Source organism: Nicotiana tabacum, chromosome 4 (genome assembly GCF_000715075.1).
Source record: "Nicotiana tabacum cultivar K326 chromosome 4, ASM71507v2, whole genome shotgun sequence".
NCBI lineage: Eukaryota > Viridiplantae > Streptophyta > Magnoliopsida > Solanales > Solanaceae > Nicotiana > Nicotiana tabacum.
This window is the reverse complement of record NC_134083.1, coordinates 115,616,844-115,642,880: the sequence shown is the minus strand read 5'-3', so window position 1 is coordinate 115,642,880 and position 26,037 is coordinate 115,616,844. Positions and strand designations below refer to the sequence as shown.

Below are 26,037 nucleotides of genomic sequence, written 5' to 3'. Positions count from 1 at the left end.
TTGTTTATTGAATTTGATTTAATTCATTTACAATCTTACTCTAAAGTGCATATGCAACCATTTTTCTGGGATTTTTTTTATTATTCATGTTTAAGGATTAGTGCAATTACAAAGAGGAGGGGCGACTTCCGCGAGGAGGGAGTTCTGGAAGTGAGTTAGTGATTGTGGTGGTTAGGTGATGTTAGCGGTGGTGTTTGGGTGAATGCGAAGTGGCGGTGGAGGAAAAAGTGGGAAAGAAATAAAATGGGGGTTGGGGCAGTGAGGTGGTATTGTCACGTGGCACTCAGTAAAATGTCAGACCACGTAGGATGGTATTGGACGTGGTGGATGCCCCGAAGGTGAAAGGGTATTTTTTCACCTATTTTGTAACGTTAGGGGATGTGGTGGACCCGTTGGATAACAGGGGGTATAAATAATCCTTTTCACATAGTAGAAGATATATTTGACCCTTTTTCGATTAACTTTCCGTTAGCAAAATAAATTTAGCCCATTTTGATAATGGCAATATTTGACCCAACTTTAAAAAAAATAAAAATTTAAACTATTTCATATATAGTGTAGGGGCAAATTTGAATTTTTTCCCTACTTAAATAATACTTACTAGTACTTTTGTTTTCATCAAATAATACTTGCTACTCAGTATGAAATTACGAGACGCACGGAGTACAGTTAATTTTGCCGAATAATTCGCGCCTGCATCAAAATCTGGGGAAAAAGACATAGTAGTACGAACGTAAGAACAAAAAAATCTGAGCGAGGCGCGCGATGTGCAGTGTGCTTCCCCCAACCTGAAAAAGAAAGGAAAAAAAAAAAAAAACAGCGACGTAACAAGGAGCCGGCATCGGAATTCACGAATTGCACCTCATTTCTCCTCCATTATCCTCTTTGACACATTCTTATTACAATTTTCCTATTAAATCTATAATATCCATTACCGCATTCGTGAATTCTTTTGGCTCCGTCACATTTCCATTTTCCTCCAGGTCCCTGATCCAGCCGATCGGGCCCTTTCCAGTTTTAATTTTGCCTATTATTTCCTGATCTAGTTGTGATTTCTTTAATTTTTTTGGTTCATTCTGTTGACATAATTATTTCTAAAAATGGAGTCATTGATTGAGCTATGTGATTTAATCGCACAAAACCCAGCTCAATTCGCAGAGAAATTAGCATGGATATGCGGCAGATGCCCTCCAGCAGAAGCCTTACTCGTTGGATCTTCTCCTAGGGTTTCAAGGTCTCAACTCAATGGCATGCTCGCCCTTGCACGATTCCTCTCCAAATGTCCTAACCATTCGGATGAAATGCCCAAATCCCTCGTTCTCGCCTTCTATCGTTCAATTCCTTCCTCTTTTAACCCGCACTTTTGGCCTCAATCCCTTACAAACGACTCAATTGTTTCATTTTTCCGTGATTTTTTGGAATATATTTGTAAAGCATGTGAATTATCTCCGGAATTTTCTGCCGACATAGCTAGATTCACGGGGGATATTGTGACATCAGCTTTAGGTAACAGGAGTGGAGATTTGGGGATATCGAAGGCAGTTTTGAAAGCAATGTGTTATTATTTCCCTCCTATTGTTCCTTCTGATGCTAATAAGTTGGTTTCGGGTCTGCTCGAGCAGTTTGATAATTTCGTCCCTAGCTCTCCCCGAGAGCTTCTTGGAACTTCTTCCTCTCATAGTTCACCTATGAGCGTTAGCAATATAGATTTGTTAGGTGGAAGTAGTGGTGGTGGGTACAATGATGGAGATGGCAGCGCAGAGAAACAACGAGCTATTGCCTCATTCGAAGAGGAGCCACTTGATAGCCTTGAGAAAAGAGAAATGGCTTTGAAATTGATAGGAAATGTCCTGGAAAAAGTCTCTATTGAGGCCAATCTATTGGATAATGTTAGAGGTATCGTAAAGCTGCAATTTCAGTCGATGGTAGCATTTTTAAAGGTAACATTTCAAGATATTGCTGTTTATTCAGTTTAATATATGTGGTGAATTTTTGGTCTTTAGGATAGTAGCTGCATTGTTGCGGAAAAAGGGTTGGTTTAAAATGTAGTTTATTCTGTTTAATTATCCGCAGTGCCTTTGCTCTTCAGAGTAGAAATTGCATGTTACTAGAAAGCATGATGTAATTGCAGTTTATTTCGTTAAATGTGTGGTTTATTGCTCGTTAGAAGAGAAGATGAAAAAGTTAGTGAAAAGGATGGTCTAATTAACTTGGTTGACTGGCAGATAAGGAAGCGTGACTGGTCAGAACAAGGGCAGTTGCTGAAAGTTAGGATCAATGCCAAACTTGCTGTTTATCAAGCAGCAGCCAGATTGCAGATTAAAACTCTTGCATCCCTTGATTTGGATGGAAAATCATCAAAAAGATTGTTGCAGGGAGCTCTTGCTTCATTGATAGAGGCTGCAGAGGCATGTTTATTCTCGGTGTGGCGAAAGTTGAGAGCATGTGAAGAGCTATTTCGCTCCTTGCTTTCTGGAATTTCCCATGCTGCTGTTGCTCGTGATGGTCAGATGCTTCGAGTGCTGCTCATTCGGTTTAAGCCTCTTGTGCTGGCGACATGTGCTCAGGTACAACATTCAGCTGCATTAAGTCGCACTTAATGGTTCAATGGTGATTGCAGAATCTAGCATAACTTCTTGATTATGGGTTTTTTCACCACAGGCAGACAGTTGGGGCAGCAACCAGGGGGCCTTGTTTGAAAGCGTGTTGAAGACAAGTTGCGAGATAATTCAGTTTGGATGGAACAAGGATCGATCTCCTGTGGACACTTTTATTATGGGGTTTCCTATTTGTGAAAGGAATCGTTATGAGGAAGAGGTTAGTTTTACCTTGCAGTTTACTGGCCATTGAATAACTCGCACACATTAATCATAAGCTAGTGGAAGTAAATGGATGTTTGTTGATGAATCAAGAGGTAGTAAACATTGCCTGTTGTTTGGAGTCGCTAGATAAAATTATTTGCAAGTTAAAGTTGCTAGTCATTTGCTCCGCATATTGCAAATGGAGCCAATTCTGGAAGGTAGAACGTTGTTACGTACCATTTGTTCTAGTATAAGTCATTTCGGTAATTTTTTCCTGATTAAACTATTATACTGGACATATATGGATAAACACATCTATTACTATGTACAATAACGTCCTATGACTTTTTATTTATTCTTTTTAGGGAAAAGGTTTGAATTTGCCCCTCTACTATGGTATATTATTTACATTTGTCCCCCGTTATACTTTTCGTCCAGATCAACCCCTACCGTTAACAAACTTGTCATAATGGCCCCTAACCCTAACAACCCTCCACTATGGCGACTGACCCCTCAATTAAATTGTCCATGTCAGCAATTTTTAAGGGTCCCACGAAAAGTTTCAAACAAACCCCACCCCCTTTCCTTAAACTATTCCCATCCCTTCACCGCACCATCATCGCCGGGAATACAAATTCCAAAAGCACCACCTCTATCAAACGATTTTTCTCAAAATCACCACCTGAGAACACTACACACAGAGTAACCTCCATATTCACCCTCTCCATTAAAGCTCTTTCGCAACCACAAAGTACGCATTCATAAAAGATGGTGCTTCATTTCCAGGTCCAACAGTTTATGAACAGAAGCCAGTAGCGGTTGAATGAAAGAAAGTCAATGGAGTTCATAATCTAAGCTGTAGATTCCTTGGCAATGGCCTCGTCAATTCCACCAACCATATAGAATGACTGCTCTGAAAGGTCATCATATTTTCCATCCAAGACTCATTTGAAAAATCAATTAAAAAGAAATAATTAGCATCAGATGCCACCAAATTGAATCAACTCGTTAAATATGCAAAACATAACAAGAATTTCTAATCTCAATCCTCGAATAAACTCCAACAAATAGGGGAGAAATAATTAGGGAGGAACAACAACAACAACATACTCAGTATAATCCCACAAGTGGATTTGGGGAGGGTAGTGTGTACGCAGACCTTACCCCTACCTGGCGAGGTAGAGAGGCTGTTTCCAATAGACCCTCGGCTCAAGAAAAGGTGAAAAGAGAGAAAGGAAGAAGACGAAGAAGAAAGAGGAAGAAGAAATAAAGAATAGGGGGACAAAGGATGATAAGGAAAAGGGGAGAAAGACAACTATAGTAACAACAATGACAATAACAACAACAACAACAACAACGAAACCAGTAACAGAAAATAGCATCAAACAGTAACAAACTGGAACATACAATACACAGAGCGAACGAAAAAAAGGAGCTACTAATACTACTAAAAAAGAACGGGGAACTCTCGACTACCTACTAGCCAACTACCCTAATCTTCGACCTCCACACCCTTCTATTCTGGATCATGTCCTCAGTGAGCTGAAGTAGCGCCATATCCTGCCTAATCACCTCTCCCCAATACTTCTTCGGCCTTCCTCTACCCCTTCTCAGCTCCGTCACGGCCAGCCTCTCTCACCTCCTAACAGGAGCATCCGTACTCCTCCTCTGTACGTGCCCGAACCATCTCAGCCTCAACTCCCACATCTTGTCCAATTAGGGGAGAAGAAACTTAAAATAATTTAACATTTAATTGGAAATAGCTTTACCTCTCAACTTGCTGAAGAGGTGGAGAAGGCAATCAGGAGAAATAACATGTGACAAAAGGGTCTGGTAGAAGAATAATTGATTCATTTACTCTAATTATGGAGAAAGAAGAGAGCAAGTTGGGGGAAAGGGAAATTTATGGAAGAATTTAATGCACCGAGTGATTTCTTTGAAGGTGCAGCCGATTCCTCTTGATGAACCTCAACTTTTTCAGCAGTGGAGGTCTTTTACGGAGAAGAAGGAGCTGCTATGATGTGGGGCTATTAAATTTAGGGATTTTAAGTGAGTTTAATTATTTACTATAAAGGCATTTTAAAAATAGGTGCTGACTTGGCTATCTACGTGGCTCTTTAATTGAGGGGTCGGCTGCCATAATGGAGGACCGTTAGGGTTAGGGGCAATTCTAACAAGTTTGTTAACGGTAGGGGTTGATTTGGACGAAAAGTATAACAGGGGACAAATGTAAATAATATACCATAGTAGAGGGGCAAATCTGGGCTTTCTCCCTTCTTTTTAATTTTGTTTTGTGCCTGACGCACATTAGTAGTCCACAAAAGAAGAATATGCCATCTGGCTCTTCCTCTTCCTCTTTATTTTTTGGATAGGTATAGTAAGAATCTTGTCGCAGTAAAACCACCAATATGAGAGTGCAGGAATATACACAAACTTTGAATAAAGCAGGCTAAGCCTTAAAAAGCTAAAGAAACTCTATCAAAATGTCTATTTCACATCTTTCCATTTACAACAAGCTAACAACAACTGTAAGCATTTTTGTGTGTCAAGATTACTCCTTTTTAGCTAAGTTGCTCGGACTCGGGTGCGGGTGTCCGATACGGGTGCGGATCTAGAGGTCAGATCCTTCATGATCTAAATTTAAAGATTCGGGGGTACGGATCCAGGTACGGATATGGGTGCGGGGATTCGGCTAAAAATAATTCAATTATTTAAAAATAGAGTTATAAAAATATGTCTAAATTATGAGGCATTATGTGGAAAACTTACAAGGTATTCCGAGAAGGAGAAAATATTGAACAAGAGTAGAATTTTAGAAGGAGATAAAAGGAAAAGGACTGACATAGAAATTTATATATAGAAGGTATTCCATTTTCTTCCATATCACCCTAGCTTTTGATTTGTTTTCAAAAATCATTATATCTATCCCAAATTTCTTCGTTGATTTTGGTCAAAGTACCCAAAATCGGTTGACCAGATCCGACACGGATCCCACACCCATACCCACACCCACGTCGTGTCGACACGGGTGCGGCACTGAAAGTGAAGAGTCCGAGCAACTTAGCTTTTTAGCATTTTCAAGGTAAAAATTCACACGTGTGTGTCAAGATTGCTCCTTTTTAGCATTTTCAGGTTTAATTTTGTGATGTCATATTTACCTCAATGTGTTTTCCTTGCAAAATTATGGGTTTTTTGTTACCATTTTATCTACCTAGCTAAGCCTAAACTATACAAGCAACCTTTTTGGTTATATTGATGAAAAAACAAAAAAATGTTTAGTCATAATTGGTGGCCTGGAATTGAAGGAAGATATTTTTGTGACATTGAACTTTTACTTGGTATATACTCTGTGTATACTCAGTGTGCACTAAATAAAACATGTCAAGTTTAGGGGGGTCACGAGGTATTCTGCCAAAAAAGATTTTCGCTTTTCCTTCCCACATAAAAGTCCTTCCTATGCTGTTGAGCAACATTTCCACCTTTGATGTCATAGAAATGAGACATTAAGTATGTTTGAAGAGTATCTAGCACACTGCTGATTAATGCCACTCCTTCCCTCTCCCACAAAAACTGGCATTTCCAGGTTGATTGTTTCCTATCAGCTTTTTCATGTTGATAACTTGGAGTGGTGAAGACCCTTTTGACTGTATAGATCAGAGACTGTGTCATTGAATGTGTGTTAACTGTTAAAATGTGTGGCGACTTCTGCAGTTCACTTGATCTTACAGTTAATGTAAATTAAATTCATCTATCTTTCTCCCTCTTAATTTACTCCAGTAGAGTCTAGCTTCCTTGTGACCCAACTCTAGAGTCTAGCTTCATTGTGTTCTGCTTCAATTGCTAGGTCATTATTCAAGCTTTTATCTATTTTTCTTGAAGTAAAACTGTGTTATCAAGTTGTGAGTTCAAGATTAGTCTGTGAGCTTTTGTTTTTTCTTAGATTTGGTTGTTTTAAGGCCTAAGAACGGACAAGATTGACTTGTGCCTCAAATGTCTGTAATTTTTACAACTGATTGTTGTGTAAACATCCTCTTTATTTCCCTCAGAAATTTGCTCTTTCTCTAGTTTTGATAATAAAAAACTGAATGTGCTCTTTCATGCTGCAAGGACAAAACTTTTGGCATTTAATGTCTTGATTAGTGGTTTAATCTGCACTGTTGAGTTTCTGGTTTCTCCTAGGCTCACAGAAGGGAAGGATTTTTCTTGTGAGTCACGGACCCCTTAGAAATTGTGCTTAGCTTTTTGAATGCTTGCTTAGGGACCTGTATGTTTGATTTTCCTTTAGGAGTCAATTGGTATATCATGTGAAATATTTCGTTTCGTTGTTGTTCGTTGTAAATGTTGTGAAAAGTTTGTATCAAAAAAGTTGAGATAGTTACCAATCAAAAAAATATAATTTATCAAAAATTCTGTCTTATCACATTCATTTTCCTTCAATTCTATTTGATCCTGCTATATAAATAGGAAGACTTTAGGTCAACCTAGTACCATTATATTTCTTTGTTCCATACTTGTTATGTACTAGTTGAATTGTTGTTCCTATTGAAAGGAGTCAAGACTGATAAGGAATTGTTTAATGATTCCCTCTCAAAAAAAAATAAAATAAGAAGAAGATATGTTACCAATAAAAGAAGTTGAAAATAGTTTACTCATCAAAGAAAACAATCGAAGTTAGTTTTCCTTTGACCTGAGAAAATCTCTTGGTCTTCTTCTTGACATTTGCTGATGATAAAGCATTGAAATCTAATACTTTTATAGCTTATATGCATCCATTTACATTGAAGTTTGCTTGTTATCCAGCTTTACAGGCTGCACAACCTATAGCTGAAGTATAGTTTTTTTTGTTTTTTATTTATTTATTGTTTTTTCAAAATCTTTTTAATTACATAGGGGATAGGGGAAGGGGAAAGGGGGGAGAGGATTACATGGTGGGGAATTGAACCTTCACCAACAAGCTGAAAGTTCAGGTAGCCAACCAACTGAGCTATAGCTTTGGAATATCTAAGTTTCTGCAAGTAGAGGTTTGAAATCACAGTTTGATGAGCAAATTCATAGTTGTGCCATTAGACAAGCATCTTTCTGGTTGGCCTGTGACAAAATAGTATTTATTCCCTTAACAATCTAAAAAAACATTTGCTAAATATCCTCTCCTTTTCCAATAAATGCTTTATATTCATGAAATACTTCTACAAACCAAGGTGGGGAATCTCGTAGAATATGGTAACACCCACCTAAGAGGCTTACATGTATTTGCATTTTTTCATGGAGGACATATTGCTTAATTCTCTTAGTGTTTCTTTATTAGTCTCTGTTTTGATAATATTATTTGCAACTGCCTACATTTCCAGGTAGAGAAGGAGAAGCAGGCAGCTCCTTCCCTGCAGTTGAACGTTATAAGGTTACTAGCTGATCTGAATTCTTCAGTTAAGAGGCCTGAAATTGTGGATATGATATTGCCTAAATTCATTGAAAGTTTAGAGGAGCGTGATGCATCAATACCAGGCTTATTGAGACTCCGAGTATGAAAATCTCTTTTCATCACAAACCTAGTGCAGTATCTCTGCAACATTTACTCAAGTTTTGAAAGCCTTTACTCTGTTAACTGAGCTAATTGAATCACTTTCTGAGTTACTCAACCTGTTTTTGTTGAGCTGCTGCAGCTTCTTGATGCTGTTGCTCGTATGGCAAGTTTAGGTTTTGAGAAGTCCTACCGTGAAGCTGTTGTTCTGATGACAAGGAGTTACTTAAGTAAACTTGCTGCTGTTGGCTCAGCTGAAAGTAAGACCACAGCCCCAGAGGCCACAACAGAGCGTGTTGAGGTGGGATCATGGTGTTTTTATCATATTATAGCAGTTAATTATCATTATCTTTAATTGATCGATTGCTCACATGTTCAATCACATTCTAGACACTTCCCGCAGGATTTCTTCTGATTGCCAGAGATTTGACTACTCCTAAGTTGCGTACAGACTACCGTCAACGTTTGCTATCCCTGTGCTCAGATGTGGGCTTGGCTGCAGAGTCAAAAAGTGGAAAGTAGGTTTTTGTAATGTTGGCTGAGAATGTGCTTTACTGGAGTGTTTCTGGATGAACTCAGGGACTGTATTTTGCAGGAGTGGAGCAGATTTTCTTGGGCCTCTCCTTCCTGCCGTGGCTGAGATATGTTCAGATTTTGATCCTACTGTAGATGTTGAACCTTCACTCTTGAAGTTGTTTAGAAACTTGTGGTTCTATATTGCTCTCTTTGGGTTGGCTCCTCCATTACAGAACCTTAATGGCATGGCAAAGTCAGTATCAACGACTCTAAACAGTGTTGGTAGCATGGGAGCAATTGCACTTCAAGCGGTGAGTGGTCCATACATGTGGAGTGCTGATTGGTCCTCCGCTGTCCAACGCATTTCTCAAGGAACCCCACCACTTGTAAGTTTGGTTCTGACTTAGAAGTTCAGCGTCTAAGAAATTTTTGTTATCATCTTCTCCTAGAATGCTTACTACTTATGTTGAAATTGCTGCCTTGTTGCAACTATTGTAGGTCAATCTCGAGAAACATGTTAAGAAAATGCTTAAGATGTTGCACCTGTTGGTGCATTCCTATGTCATGTGTGCTACATATTTTCATCCCAACTTAGTAGTTTAGCGGTTTTCCTAGTAATTCCTCTTACTCATTTAGCTCTAATTTTGCTCTTTTTCTTCATCTTCCTTGATTAAGATGAGGTTCATTTTGGAAAAACCTACATCACAACAACATGAACAGAAAAAAAGGTTCATTTTGCGGATCCATTTCATTCCAATGCACAAGGTATCCGGCGTTACGCAGGGTCTGGGGAAGGGCCGCACCCTAAGGGTGTGATGTAGATAGTCTAACCTAATGCAAGCATTAGTGGTTGCTTCCACGGCTCGAACACTTTACCATTGCTCCAAGACACCCCTTCTCCAAGGCCCCCCTTCATCCATTTCATTCCAATATTCGTAAATAATTTATCTGTTTAGGCAAATTAAAGGTTTTCTAAGTTAGGATTCTCTAAATCTCACACTTATTTCTACCAAACCTAGTGTAACTTAAAGAACAATAAGAACTAAGTCTAAATCAAACTAGTTGATGTTGCAGGATCCTTGCTTAAAAGTTGTTAGTTGTTAGCTAAGTTAGCATTAATTCTGATAGATTAAAGTTCTTTTGAGGCTAATTCTCTCAACGTGTAACAGCCTCTTGCAGAAATGCAGGGTAAGGCTGCGTACAATAGACCCTTGTGGTCCGACCCTTCCCCAGACCTCGCGCATAGCAGGAGCTTAGTGCACCGGGCTGTTTTTTTTTCCTCTCAACGTGATTTTGCGCTTTGCACTGTCTCTTTTTAGTACCTTCAATTATTGTACTGTCATGCTTCTGCATATTGGATGTCTACTTAGGATATGATCAAACCATCTCAGACGACTTTTCCTCAATTTATCTTCTATTTGTGCTACTTGCATCCTCTATCTGATGTGATTGTTTTTAACCTTGTCTAATTTTATATGATTGTATATTCATCTTAACATTTGCATTTTCTTGGGGTAAAGTGGAGATCTTAACACTTCATCAGAAAAAGTAGAGATCTTAACACTTGCATTTCTACAACACTTATTTGAGACATAATATTCACTTCATATACATTACCCGTTTCACAACTGTTCTATAGAACTTATCTTTTATCTTTTGATTTATTAGGTATCTTCATAATTTACATTGCATATCAATCCTCCATTTGGACCATTCCTATTTTAGGTCTCTATTATGCCATTCCTTTAGAGCACTAAGTCTAGATATCCGAATTTTCTGCATATATGCATAACAATTCCGTCCAATCTTATTTTATCTTTGTTCTTCTTATGGGCCTAAAGTTCAAAAGCGCGCTTAGCCCTGAAGCGAGGCTCAAAACATGTTGGGCACTTCGTCTCGCTTAGCGGGCGCTTAAGTGTTTTCATCAAGGCTCTAAGGCATATTTTTCCTTTCCAATGAGCGTAATTCTGAAGAGGCGACACTAAACAATTGATATTTCACTTTATTTTAAATTTTCTTCAATTTCTTTGTCCATGTATTTGGTATTCATGCTTATAGATATTAGCCTTGGATAACACACACACACACACACACACACATATATATATATATATATAGATATTTGTAGTTTTTCTCCATTTGCGTCTTTCTTCATTAAAGCCCGCACTTTATTGCTCTTTGCGCTTAAAGCCCCACCAGACCTTAGAGCTTTTTTGCGCTTTTCGCCTTTGATAACACTGGCCTAAACTTGCTGTTCATGTATTATGTTTACTTTTACTTATTCTAAACTACTTGCTCTGAGTAGTTCTCCACAATATTCCCTAGCTAGTTTGTGAGTTAACACAATATCAACTGCAAATTGTACACAATGAATATCATCCTGTATGCTATCAAGATACTATTGATTAATTCATGCATAACTAGGCTAAAACAAGTATCAGTTCAAGGCAGATCCTTGGTGTAAATCCACGGTCATGAGAAACTTTTCTCACTATTCTCACACATGTGACAACTTGCTCTTAAATATCTTTTACAGTAATTACGTACTTGGTATGAGTTCCTTTTTTTCAGACACCCACCAAAAGACTTTTCATAGCACTTTATCATATCTATTTTTTATCTATGTCAATGAATAGCACATAGAGATCCTTCTTTGTCTCTCTATAAACTTTCATCAATCTTCAATAATATATCTTTGGTTGTAGGTCTGCTTAGACATAAAACCAAACTTGTCGCTTATCACATTTGTAGTGTTCTAATGTCTCCAAGGCTACACTCTGTTGTTCTTTCCTAAAGTTTCATCATTGACCCAATTTATATCTAGTTGATTGACACAACTTTGAACATCTCATTTGTTTTATAGTCAGAACCAAGGTACTCTTGTCCACTTGTTTGGCGTCTTTTCACTTCTTAATATAATGACATTGAGTAACTTGGTTAGTTATGGTATTCCGACATCCCAAAGGCACTTCCAAACCTTTATAGGGATACTATTTGGGTTTATCACAAGCCTTTCTAACCCTAATATATTTCGTGACATCCTTTACTTTAGCACATCTAATTCTATGAATGTAGCTAAGGTTTCTAGAAAAACCTCTCATTAGACGATTTTTATATGAGCATGTCTTGTGATTGTGTTCTTCAATTTCTTGCCCTCAGGGCTCTGGTCTAGTGGTAAGATCGCAACCCGTGATTAGTGGATTAGGTGCACAATACGTTTTTTAACTTGCGAGAGACAAAAGCCTGGTATTTAAGTCGAGAAAGGTAGAGTGGCGGCCCCACTATCTATCGAATTTTGGATCAAGGGCCACTGGGCCTCGGGGATTTCTTGGTTATCAAAAAAATAAAGTTCCTCGAGTTCTCATTACATAAGTCTCTTATATGGCTGTCTCTTTTGTTTTGGTCCTTTTGACTGAGTGGAAAGAACTACAGTATTGGTGCATTTTACTTCCAAACCGAAAATAAGGATATCACATGTCTAAAGATAACATAATTATCCACATGTTTGATATTTTTCTTGATCTCAATTTTCTGAGAAGGGAGGGATCAATGTTGTTAGAAGCCATTGCTTCGTCGCTTGAAGCGATGAAATGATGTGAAATGAAGGCTTGTCGTCTGATGAGTGAAGCCATGCACTTCATAGAAGTGTGTGCTTCAAACAATGACACACAAAGTGATCCCAACGAAAAATTGTTGGTTTATTGAATCTCAACTTTGAGAAGCTGGATTACTATCAACATTATTGCATACTGAATGCCAGAATTAGTTATATTAATTGAGATATTATTATAGTACTAAACTGATATATGTTTGATTTTTTTATATTTTTGTAAACTTTACAACTCACTTCAAGGAAGCCTTCGCTTCACTTCTCGCTTTAATCATATCATTTTTGTGCGCTTTTAGCTTTTAAACCATTGTGAGGGATGTGATATGTGGAGACAAAGAGACTAGAAAGATTATGGGATGTTGTTCTTGTTATTTACTTCAAGGTAGTATAGTTTATCCTACTCACAAGCCATAACTTCAAAAGTAATAGGCCAATAAATGTGCGATTTCTTTTCATCTTGAATCTTGTAATGTTTTTCGTTTCATGTTAATAATGTAATTCGTTTAACCGAATAGTTTATATAAGGTGTCTAAGACGTGCTGTTTACCAGGTTGTGAGCTCCGTGAAGTGGCTTGAAGATGAGTTGGAACTTAATGCTCTTCATAACCCAGGTAGTCGGCGTGGTAGTGGCAATGAGAAAGCCGCCGTTAGCCAAAGAACTGCTCTTTCTGCTGCTTTAGGAGGGCGTATGGAAGTTTCAGCGATGAGCACAATTTCCGGTTTGTTGAATTTCTTCGTGTTAGGATTTGCTTTGAGAAGGAAATCAAGTTCTTAATGAATTTTAATTGTTTTTGAGATGTTCTTTGCTTAGATACAAATGATGATCGAGATGTTTCTAGGCTTCACAGATAATTTTTATTTGGCCTTTACAGGTGTCAAGTCAACTTATCTACTTGCTGTAGCATTTTTGGAGATCATACGGTTTAGTAGTAATGGTGGGATTCTCAGTGTGGGCCCTAGTTCAACAGCTTCTAGAAGTGCCTTCAGCTGTGTCTTCGAATACTTAAAGAGTCCTGGTCTCACGCCGGCTGTCTCTCAGTGCTTGACTGCAATTGTTCACAGGGCTTTTGAAACAGCAGTAGCGTGGCTGGTACTTATAACTTTCTGCTATGTCTTGCTGTACACACTAATCACTTGCAGTTATAAGGTTATAAATTACCAGTATATCTAAATTTTCTTATAAAGGGTACTATAATATGATGGTTGAAGGATACCAGAAATGCAAGTTAAGTGAAAGAAACAGAATGCACAAATCATCGAGAATTCATAGAACTAAATGAAAAATATTGTCGAATACCAAATGCAGTGAAAAAAAAAAGAACAGTTAAACTGTATATTTTCAGAGTATGATAGGTTTGTTTACTTAAACATTTTAACTTATATCTATTAAATTCAGCATTCATCTTTGTATACATCTTGTTTGTATTTTTAACTTATGTGCAATAATGTTCTGTATTCAGCTTTGCTTACAATTTATATGTGTATCTTGTACGTTAAATAGCCTTTGCTGTGTGTGTTTCCCATATGGATATTTTAATAACTGTCTTCCCTTCTCTCTTTACGAATTTGTTAGCTTCCAATTTATGCCTTCGAAACAATTTAGCCCCTCGTTTTGTTTGCAAAATTCTCAATTGCCTAAATAGTACGTTGTTTTCATTGTTGTTTTCTCTTTCTGAACGAGTGCAGACCAAAACTGCTGATTATTTTGCTTCTTATTGGTTATTGCATTCCACCATCATATGCATCAAACGGCGTAGCCTCTTTCCATCTAGACTCTTTGGGGGATTGCGTGGGAATTTATCGTAGAAAATAGGGATAAGGGGCATTCTTTTTGCATCTGGAGGCAATTGCGTATATCTGTACTCGACTTAGAGCATTTTAAATTTCTTTAGCTGAAGACGAACATTTTGAAACTGTTATGGACAAAGTTCGTCACATTAGAAATCAACTTTGAACTGTATAGCATACCTTTTTAGCTACTTTTTCTTAGTGAAAAAGCTAATGGAGATCATAGTTTTTAAACAAACATAAATTGCTGATCCTCTTCTCTTGCATCCCCCCATTCAGTTTCTTCTCTTTTTTGTAACTTGCTGCAGGAGGATAGGATGTCTGAGACTGGACCTGAAGCAGAGTATAGGGAATCTACGTTGTCCACACATGCCAGTTTCCTTGTAAAAAATTTGTCTCAAAGGGATGAGCATATACGAGATATCTCAGTCAATTTGCTGAATCAATTAAGAGATCGCTTTCCTCAGGTGGCGTTTCGCTGCTGCTTGTATCGAGTGTCAAATTTGTTTTACTTTGCTTCTTGCCATTGGTTGATACTAACGGTTAAATAATTTACTGGCTTGCAGATTTTGTGGAATTCTTCTTGTCTAGATTCACTGTTGTTTTCTGTGCACAATGATCCACCTTCATCTGTAGTCAATGATCCTGCTTGTGTTGCTACTATTCGCTCTTTGTACCAAAGAACTGTTCGCGAATGGATAATTGTTTCACTTTCACAGGCTCCTTGTACTAGTCAGGGGCTTCTTCAGGTTTGTTATTCCATCAGTTTCGAGTTTCATGACAAGGCTGTGTCACCTTTTTTCCTCCGTATTACATTTTTCAAGTATGTTTGTTTGCCTATGTTCATTTGCTCTTGCTAAGGGATTGATGCACTTTGCTTAGAGTGCAAAATGAATATTTGGGTCTATCTCTCCGCGACAATACAGGCAGACAAAAAATTATTTTGTTGGAAAAACATCACTAGTCTTTAACATTGGTAAACACATTGTCTTTTTTATGTAGGAGTAAATATTTTGTGTGCAGATGGTATTTTAGCTTTATTTAGTAACGAAGTTTAAAATCTCAGATACCTTTTTGCCTAAAGATCTGAATTTGCGTGGTTTGTGCAGATGTTTTACTGGATTTTTATCTTCTTTTCTATCCTATTACATTTTCTATTGCACATACTATTAGCTAGTCTCTCTTTCCTTCCTTCAGGAAAAGCTTTGTAAAGCAAACACTTGGCAAAAATCACAGCCTACAGCAGAAGTTGTTTCTCTCTTATCCGAGATAAAAATTGGTACTGGTAAAAATGATTGTTGGACCGGAACAAAAACAGCAAATATTCCTGCTGTTATGGCTGCAGCAGCTGCAGCATCTGGAGCAAAATTAAAATTGACGGAGGCGTTTAATTTAGAGGTGCTCAGTACTGGTATGATCAGTGCAACTGCGAAGTGTAATCATGCTGGAGAAATTGCAGGGATGAGAAGGTTATATGAGAGTATTGGTAGCCTTGATCGGCCAGCATTGGGTCCCGGTGATATGGTGGATAGTTTGCAGCCAAAAACTGAGTCCTTTTCTGAGGTTTTACTTACAAAGTTTGTCCGACTGCTGCAGAAATTTGTTAATACTGCAGAAAAAGGGGAAGAAGTGGATAAGTCATCATTCCATGAAACTTGTTCTCAAGCAACTGCTTTGCTTCTCTCTCATCTGGTACAAAAAGTTTCTAATTCCTACCAGTCTTTGCATTCTTAGGCTGGGATGAAACTTCCTTTTTTCTCCCCTTAAATTTTCTTTATCGCTTTACATGTTACCGTATTTGCTGTTGTCCACAGGGTTCAGATACTAAATCAAATGTAGAAAGCTTTTCACAAATTTTACGTCTTCTTTGCTGGTGCCCAGCTTATATATTGACATCTGATGCCATGGAGACTGGTGTATTTATTTGGACATGGTTGGTTTCAGCTGCTCCTCAACTGTGTTCTCTGGTACTTGCTGAGCTCGTCGATGCATGGTTGTGGACAGTCGACACAAAGCGAGGTCTTTTTGCATCTGAAGTTAGGTGTAGTGGACCTGCTGCTAAATTAAGGCCTCATCTGGTTGCCGGGGAGCCAGAAGCACCACCTGAAAAGGATCCCGTTGATCAAATATTGGCCCACAAACTATGGCTTGGTTTTTTCATTGATCGTTTTGAGGTGATTATCAATGTTTTAATGCTTTCACTCTCTTAGCTGCTCCCTATGAACCAATGCGATAATCAAACATACACTGATCTATTGTCCACCCAAAAATGGTTAGGTTAGACTTTAGAGATGATGTTAAAGTACGGTTGTCCTATCACTTATTTGAAATTTAATTAGATGAATATGTCAATATGATGTTTGCTTCAATCATAATACTCAAGTACTAGGGTTTCGAGTTAAATAGATGTGATTTTCCATGGCAAATTAGCAATACCTATTTCACAATATTGGTGTCTTTAGCTGTTGTTTCTCTTCTTTCATTGTATTTTGGTCTGGTATAACTTTTACCGAGTATCTTCCAGCACTTGTAAGAGAAGCCCCTCGTTGGTTTCCTTCCTCACCAATTTCTCGCACTAATGCTGTTTCTTTGTATAGTACTATGATATATGAGTACTTGGCTTGTTGAATCTGTGTTTGGATTAGTTGGACTGTGGTGATGCCGTGGTAAAACTACTACTATAATTTTTTCTACTAACTTCATCACAATTGAAATGATTATATTTTCTGTTCCTTGACGGCTTCTCAGTTTTTGCTCTTTAACTTCTTGCAACACTCTTTTTCCAGACTGTCAATAGTTGCCTATGAAACATGGCTTAAACCATACATTGAAAAATAAACAAACAACAAACCTTTCTTGTGAAAAGTGCTGCCTTTATGTTCTCTTGATAATGTTGCTAAAATAATCATTGTTTCAGCCTTTTGATTCTCTTAAATGTATTTCATAAATGTTCAAGTTGTAGTTTTTTTTTTCCTACTTTTTTTTTTTGGTTTTGAAAAACTTGTCTTTGCAGGTTGTTCGACATGATAGTGTTTCACAGCTTTTACTTTTAGGGCGGTTGTTGCAAGGAACCACCAAACTACCTTGGAACTTTTCTTCCCACCCTGCTGCTACTGGCACATTTTTCACCCTGATGCTACTTGGGCTGAAGTTTTGCTCGTGCAAGTCACAGGGTAATTTGCAAAACCTCAGGGCTGGGCTTCAGCTTCTGGAAGACAGAATATATAGGTAAAAACTTTGCATTTTGTTAGTATGTAGAGTGTAGTCTTGTCCCACATTGGAAGAGGAGTAATATCTCCTTGTAGTGTATAGCTATAAATAGGTACCTCTTGTATTGTATTTATTATCTAATATCAATAATATATTTTCTCCCGTGCTTTCTCACATGGTATCAGAGCATTAGTGAGAAATTCGTCGCTGTGCATCATTCCAGCGACTTCCGGGAACAAAGACCTCTTCGCCGTACAATTTTCCGGCGACTTAGAAGGCTGTCCATAAGCAAATCACTTTCTGTCGGTGTTGTGCAAAAACCAACAGCACCACAAGACTCCTCAGGCTCCGACGACCAAACCCCAGTCAATCCCACCGGAAAACACACGTCCACGCGCCCTCACGCGCCTGGAAAAGAAAAAAATTTTCCGGCGAGATCTGACCCACGCGCCGGCGCCTGAGCACTGTTCCGGCCAGATTTTGAAAAAGTTCCAGGTGAACAGTAGGATCGCCGGGTAATTTCGATCCTACCCTCACTGGTTGTGTTACATTCTGATCAATTTGAGTCTTTCCGTCAGCTACAGTAGATTCCGGCGAGCTACAGTGTTTTTCAGCGTGAATAGTGTTTCCAGCACAGAACAGTGTTCTGTTTTCCTGCTGTAAACAGTGTTTTTCAAGCTATTTCTTCAGTTTTCTCACCGGAGTTACTTATTTCTACTATTTCAAGTTAATCCTACTACTATAAATTGTAGCGACATGGGAACCGATGCTTTGAATAGTCAGATGGTTTCTTTAGCATATTATATTGAGTTCCTTCAGTACAAAGCATGTAAGCCGACATCTCGTAGCGACATAGGAACCGATGCTTTGAATAGTCGGATGGTTTCTTTAGCAGATTATATTGAGTTCCTTCAGTACAAAGCATGTAAGCAGACATCTTCTGAGATAGCTTCTGTTGTTCAAACAGGTAATAGCGTGACTTATTTCTCCCAATCTTCATCCTCTGAGTCTTGGGTCATTGATTCAGGTGCATCAGATCATATTTCTGGTAACAAATCTCTTTTCACTACTATTTCGTATTCTCAATCTCTTCCAAAAGTCACAATGGCCAATGGGTCTCAAACCATGGCAACTGCAATAGGTCAAGCAAGCCTACTTCCTTCCTTACCTTTAGATTCAGTCCTTTATGTTCCTAATAGTCCTTTTAATCTCATAGTTGTTAGTCGCTTAGCCAAATCACTTAAATGCGCTGTTTTATTTTTTGATGACCATGTTTTTATACAGGAACGCAGTACGGGGCGGATCATTGGTATCGGGCGTGAATCAAACAGACTTTATTACCTTATCCTTGCTAAATCACATGGACTCACATCTTATCTTCCTTCTACAACTTGTTCTGTTACTGATTCACCAGATTTATTACATAAACGGTTGGGACATCCCAGTTTGTCAAAACTTCAGAAAATGGTATCTGGTTTATCTCACTCGTCAGCTCTAGAGTGTGAGTCATGTCAGCTCGGTAAGCATACTCGCTCCCATTTCCTTCGGTGTCTTGATAATCGAGCAGAGTCACCTTTTACTTTAGTCCATTCAGATGTTTGGGGTCCTAGTCGGGTCAGTTCCACCTTGGGATTCCGCTACTTTGTCAGTTTCATTGATGATTATTCCAGGTGCACTTGGATATTTTTGATAAAAAATCGATCTGAGCTGTTTTCTATTTTCCAGACCTTCCACGCTGAAATTCAAAATCAATTTGGGGTTTCTATTCGCACATTTCGTAGTGATAATGCCCGAGAGTATTTGTCTTCCCCATTTCAGCAGTTTATGAAATCTCATGGGATTATTCATCAAACATCTTGTCCGTACACATCTCAACAAAATGAGGTAGCTGAAAGAAAGAATAGACATCTTATTGAAACTGCTCGTACCCTACCCATACAATCTCATGCTCCGTTGCGTTTTTGGGGGATGCAATTCTTACATCTTGCTATCTTATTAACCGTATGCCATCTTCAACTATCCAGAACCAAGTTCCATTCTCTGTCATGTTTCCCCACTTACCTTTGTTCTCTTTTCCACCCCGTATCTTTGGAAGCACTTGTTTTGTCCATAACCTTACTCCAGGAACAGATAAGTTAGCTCCTCGTGCTCTTAAGTGTGTATTTCTGGGTTTCTCGAGAACACAAAAGGGGTATCGATGCTACTCTCCTGACCTCCAACGGTACCTTATGTCCGCTGATGTTACCTTCTTTGAAACCCAATCATACTTCACAAGTTTAGGTCATCACTTAAATATTTCTGAGGTACTACCAGTTTCATCTTTTGGAGATTCAATCACTCTAGCTCCACCACCTACAACTCCAGTTGTAGCTCCACCACCTATAGCTCCAGTTTCACTACCTACAGCTCCAGTTGTAGCTCCACCACCTAGAGCTCCAGTTGTAGCTCCACCACCTATAGCTCCGGATCCTCCACATAATCCAGTTCAACCTTCTGCAGCTCCACCACTCTTGACTTATCATTGTCGTCCACATCCAGCATCAGGCCCAGGTGATTCACGCCCCGCATCAGATTCTGCACCTACTGCGGACTTGTCTCTTCTTAGTCAACCAATTGCACTCCGCAAAAGTGTACGATCCACACTTAATCCGAATCCCCACTATGTCGGTTTAAGTTATCATCGTCTGTCGTCACCTCATTATGTTTTTATATCTTCTTTGTCCACTGTTTCTATCCCCAAGTCTACAGGTGAGGCACTATCTCATCCAGGATGGCGACATGCTATGATTAACGAGATGTCTGCTTTACATGCGAGTGGCACTTGGGAGCTTGTTCCTCTTCCTGCAGGTAAGTTTACTGTTGGTTGTCGTTGGGTTTATGCAGTCAAAGTCGGCCCGGATGGCCAGGTTGATCGGCTTAAGGCTCGTCTTGTTGCAAAAGGATATACTCAGATTTTTGGGCTTGATTATAGTGATACTTTCTCTCCCGTGGCTAAAGTAGCATCTGTTCGTCTCTTTTTGTCCATGACTGTTGTACGTCATTGGCCTCTTTATCAGTTAGACATTAAGAATGTTTTTCTCCACGGTGATCTTGAGGAAGAAGTTTATATGGAGCAACCATCTGATTTTGTTGCTCAGGGGGAGTTTAATGGTTGTGTGTGCAGTGAGGCTGATCACTCTGTGTTTTATCGGCATTCTGCTCCTAATCTGTGTATTTATCTAGTGGTTTATGTTGATAATATTGTTATTACTGGCAATGATTAGGATGATATTACTAATCTGAAGCAATATCTCTTTCAGCACTTCCAGACTAAGGATTTGGGCAGATTGAAGTATTTTCTAGGTATTGAGGTCGCTCAGTCTAGCTCAGGTATTGTTATTTCACAGCGGAAGTATGCCTTAGACATTCTTGAGGAGACTGGAATGATGGGTTGCAGACCTATTGACTCTCCTATGGATCCGAATGCTAAGCTTCTGCCTGGACATGGGGAGCCTCTTAGAGACCCTACGAGATATAGGAGGTTGGTTGGCAAATTGAATTTCCTCACAGTGACTAGACCTGGCATTTCTTTTCCGGTGAGTGTTGTAAGTCAGTTTATGGATTCTCCCTGTGATAGTCACTGAGATGCAGTTGTTCGCATTCTTCGGTATATAAAGTCAGCTCCAGGCAAAGGATTACTATTCGAGGATTGAGGCCACGAGCAGATTGTTGGGTACAAAGATGCTGATTGGGGAGGATCACCTTTTGATAGACGTTCTACGTCTGGATATTGTGTTCTAGTAGGAGGTAACTTGGTCTCGTGGAAGAGTAAGAAACAAAATGTAGTTGCTCGATCTAGCGCCGAAGCCGAATATCGGGCCATGGCTATGGCGACGTGTGAGTTAGTTTGGGTCAAGCAGTTGCTCAAGGAGTTAAAGTTCGGAGAAATCAGCAAGATGGAACTAGTGTGTGATAACCAAGCTGCTCTTCATATTGCGTCAAATCCGGTGTTCCATGAGAGGACTAAACACATTGAGATCGACTGTCACTTTGTCAGAGAAAAAATACTTTCAGGAGATATTGTTACAAAGTTTGTAAAGTCGAATGATCAACTAGCAAATATTTTCACTAAGTCTCTTACTGGTTCTTGTATTAGCTACATGTGTAACAAGCTCGGTACATATGATGTGTATGCACCGGCTTGAGGGGGAGTGTTAGTATGTATAGTGTAGTCTTGTCCCACATTGGAAGAGGAGTAATATCTCCTTGTAGTGCATAGCTATAAATATGGACCTCTTGTATTGTATTTATTATCTAATATCAATAATATATTTTCTCCCGTGCTTTCTCACACATTTAATTGGACTAGTATGTTTGCCTGCATTGTGAATACAGGCATGGAATGAGTAGTGGAAGTTCCTTGCTCATCATTTCTGACCAATAGCTTGCTAATAGACATTAAGTTGCTCACAAACATATGTCTATTTGTTTATGGAAGTTTATCTCAATGGATTCAATATGTTTCATTAGACTAGGCCTTATTTAGGAGTATGCTGATTTGCTGATGCATTCAACCATTTGGTGATGTTCAATTGCAGGGCTTCATTGGGGTGGTTTGCTCACCAACCTGAGTGGTATGATATGAATAAGAACCTTGCCCTGAGTGAGGCACAATCCGTTTCTATGTTTGTCCATCATCTTTTGAATGAGCAATTAGATACTCCCCAACTTGATTCCAGAGGACGGGCACTGGAAAATGGAAACTCTTTGAATGATGTGGTGAGATAATCATAATCGAGGCGCTGGAAACTTTGGTTCTTACATCATTTGTGAAACTTTTTGTGCCTAAAATATCTTTATTTTTTGTCGTGGGAACAGTTTCTTTTCTCTAATTGCAAACAATTGTTTATGGTCCGTGTGCTCTTTTTTGAACTTAATGATGCTCACAGAGAGATCAATTCCATCCCGTTTGGGGCCAAATGGAGAGCTACGCTGTTGGAAGGGAGAAGCGGAAACAGTTGCTTCTGATGTTATGCCAGCATGAAGCTGACAGACTTGATGTCTGGGCACAACCTACTGCCAAGTAACGCACAACGATTACTGATTGTTTTTCTCCCTGTTTTAACTTCTTTTAATGTGGTTGTCACTATTGTTATTAATTCTTCCAACATCAGGGAAATCACTTCACGTCTTAAAATCAGCTCCGACAAATGGGTCGATTTTGCTCGAACTGCCTTTTCTGTGGATCCTCAGATAGCTTTGTGTCTGGCTGCAAGGTTTCCTACAAATAATCATCTGAAGACTGAAGTAACACAGTTGGTGCAAGTATGTCTTTCATTCCCACTCATCATATCCTTCGGTTTTCTATTAAACCCTGAATGAATGTGCCTGAATGATACATATTTTAAGAGAGAATACAGATGACTTGAAACAGAAATTGCGTATGAAGTTGACTTTAGGATGATGAAGATTGCATTATTTGTCTATTTTGTTGAAATTTTTATGCAAAAGCGCGTAAAATAAGGGCCTTGGTGAATCATACGACAAACATTCTCGAGTAACTTTTGCTTCATAACTAGTTTCAATAATATGGTGGCTGTTCTCTGTAACAAATTTTCTGACCAGGAAATAGAAAGATGTCCCTTATGATTTTTTAATTTTCATCTTTTCCTTTTGAGTGTAGACTGAAATTTTCTACACCTTAAAGAAAGGTTAGGATGCTTTAATTGGACAAAAGTTGCCTTTTACTATGGGAACACCACCTCAATCAGATGTTCAATACATTTTTCTTGCCAAAAAGATGGAGGAATGCTTCCTGTACAATATGCTTGTAAGATATGGCTTGGTATCATCTTTTTCTGATAAGTAAAGTTTTATTCGTATAAGCACGGAGAAGGTGCCACATTACAAAAAAATTATGTGGGATGTTGCTCCTATTTAACAGACAAGGAGTTGATGAAGTCCACTTTGATAAGACTAGAGTTGAAGTTGATCCGAAATATCGGATAAAGTTCTGCTTCCTTGCATTTCCGACAAACATGTTTGACTTTAAAATTCCTCTGCTCCAAGTTCTATTTCCTCTGGTCTTCCTTGCTTGGAAAGACCTTTCCTCAGTAAAATTATTCGGATCACGAGGAAAAAATTAGGAAGGAACACTTCATATGAAACATCTGAAAATGATGCATTATTGGGGATCTGTGATCTGGCTGACACTAAGCTCAATCATTTTGGAGAGGGATTCTGTAGGATAATGGGATTATACTCTAAGATGAGGACTGTAATCTAGAAAAAGAGTGGGGAAATGAATATTGTGATGGAGTTGAAACAAGAGAACAGAGAATAGAGAGTAATTGGATCTCAGAGAAAGGATAACCCATAATGCTTTACTGGTTCTTGATTTTGGAGAGGATTCTGTAGGAGAAGGGGATTATACTCTCAGATGGGGACTCTAATCTAGAAAAAGAGTGGGGAAATGAATATGATGATGCAGTTGAAACAAGACAACAGGGGATAGTGGGTCAAAATTGGATATCGGAGAATGGTAACCAAGAATGCATTAAAGGCTCTTGACGAAACTGTTCAACCCATCAGTTAACGGAATTTTAATAAGGGTCCACTAGGTAATATCTGAACATGATGGCAGAGTTGCAGGATATATTAAGTCTTTAAGCAAATCATGGCATCTGAGATGAAAACATAAGGTTGTTTTCTCCTTAAAATGTTATTAAAAAAGGTAATGTTGTTCATGATGTAATGGAGGAGTTAGCAAAGATGTGAACCAAGATAAGAAAAACCACCAGATAGGAAAGAGGGGAAGCAGTAAACAAGAGTGACTTATGATGGTTGGAAGGCAGTGTCAACTATGATGGGAAATGAGTTTAATGCAAAATAAAGATTGGGAAAGAAATTGGACTAAGAGCTAGTTCCTTTTGCGTATGTTTTGGGTTTGTGTAAACGTGTTATTTAGGGTGACACCTTTTTTGGGATTGTTTCTTCTAATAAAATATATTTGCTTATTACAAAAAACTGGGAACAACCCAGCTAGTAATAGACAGTCTCCATGATTTTAACAACACTAATTTCCTGAATGAAAGAAATGATGACTTTGACAGTCTAGACTACTGTAATTCTAAATCTCTTTTCTTGTATAGTATAGAGCCAACCGATTATCATTCAATTTACTTAATCTATCCAATAATTTTGGACATGCTTGAAAACCATGTCCTGTTGTGCTTTCTGCATCAATCTTTTCAGATCTCATTTGTCATTTTAGTATTGATCCAGTATTCCAGTTTAGGTGTTTGCTTCTAAAGCTTCCAATGGCCTAGTCCAAATACATTCTTAATGCTTTGGAATGGTTTTGAAATGTAGTTGACTTGACCAAACATTTCCTCAGATTTGGTCGAATGGTTCTTGTGGTCATCTTTGCCTTAGCCTCCATTTGCCTTGCTGATTCAAGCATGAAATTTTATGGCAGCATATTTCCTTTTGGTCTTTTCACTAAATTTTTGCTCATTGCCATGATTTTTTCTTTTACTGTAGCGGTCTAATTACTTTAAGTTGTCAAAGTCAAATCTCTTGACAGATACAAATCAAAATGCGACATACAATTTCTAGGGCTGCTTTACATGTCTGATAAGCTAAAAACCTCAGATGAATGTTTCTCCTAAATAAATATGTTTCTTTTCATAGCTGCTATGTTTTATGTGCTGCTTGTTAGCTATCTTAATTTCTCTGTATTGCATGCTCATTTTGCTCAACTGTAACCTGAAATTTTGAATTGTTTGGAGCTGCGGAGCAGTTGTTCTCCTCACTACGACAATCGTGTTAGGCCATGTAGCTTTTCTGGTATGAATAAATCTAGTCCAAGAGAAGGCATAAAGTAAGAAATAATGATTTTATCAGCTGAAGAAATCATTCTGTTTCTTTTGAGATGCTGATGGTCTTCCAAAGCATCTTAAGGTTGAATCTGTTTTTTCTTTTTATGAATTTTCTTATATGAGAGGAAATAGAACTTGGTTTACAGCTCCTGGCTTGTCACTATTTCTCTGAGTTGGCCTGTTTTACAATCTTATTAGTCGTCCTTTTAACCAAACACTTGATCCTGTTACTGAAATTCCGTTACTGCTACTCATTTTGGTGACCTATATTTTTGTTTCCATTTTTTCCTTTCTTTATTTTTTGTGACTGATGAAAATAAATATCTTGTTTCTATTACAGTCGCATATATTGGAGATACGTCACATACCTGAAGCATTGCCATACTTTGTTACACCTAAAGCCATTGATGAAAATTCAACACTTCTACAACAATTGCCACACTGGGCTGCTTGTTCAATTACACAGGCGCTGGAGTTCCTCACACCAGCATACAAGGGTCATCCACGTGTCATGGCTTATGTTCTAAGGGTGTTGGAGTCTTATCCTCCTCAAAGAGTAACCTTCTTCATGCCCCAGCTGGTGCAGGCCCTGAGATATGACGACGAGGTGCATTTTACTTAACTTTGTGATGTGAATTCGTTCTTTTCTTTTAATCATGACGGCAAGTCAGAGCGATATATTCTTGGAAGTTAATTCATTAGTTCAACGTTTTTACATAGTTCACACCTTGGATT

At 38.5% G+C, this 26,037-nt stretch overlaps 1 protein-coding gene across 1 annotated transcript in view; it reads left to right on the top strand.

Annotated features, from left to right (window-relative positions):
- Positions 1-719: 719 nt before the first annotated feature.
- The window catches only part of LOC107820741 (phosphatidylinositol 4-kinase alpha 1), a 42,313-nt gene continuing 16,995 nt past the window's right edge, over positions 720-26,037 (top strand). Inside the window, 18 exon segments of the mRNA XM_075252343.1 lie at positions 720-1,940; positions 2,226-2,567; positions 2,662-2,817; positions 8,150-8,320; positions 8,462-8,620; positions 8,710-8,837; positions 8,915-9,221; positions 12,996-13,164; positions 13,318-13,535; positions 14,542-14,700; positions 14,800-14,982; positions 15,431-15,925; positions 16,048-16,407; positions 17,247-17,461; positions 22,021-22,201; positions 22,372-22,505; positions 22,597-22,747; positions 25,643-25,909. Coding sequence (XP_075108444.1) covers positions 1,101-1,940; positions 2,226-2,567; positions 2,662-2,817; positions 8,150-8,320; positions 8,462-8,620; positions 8,710-8,837; positions 8,915-9,221; positions 12,996-13,164; positions 13,318-13,535; positions 14,542-14,700; positions 14,800-14,982; positions 15,431-15,925; positions 16,048-16,407; positions 17,247-17,461; positions 22,021-22,201; positions 22,372-22,505; positions 22,597-22,747; positions 25,643-25,909 — 4,635 coding nt within the window. The 5' untranslated portion in view covers positions 720-1,100.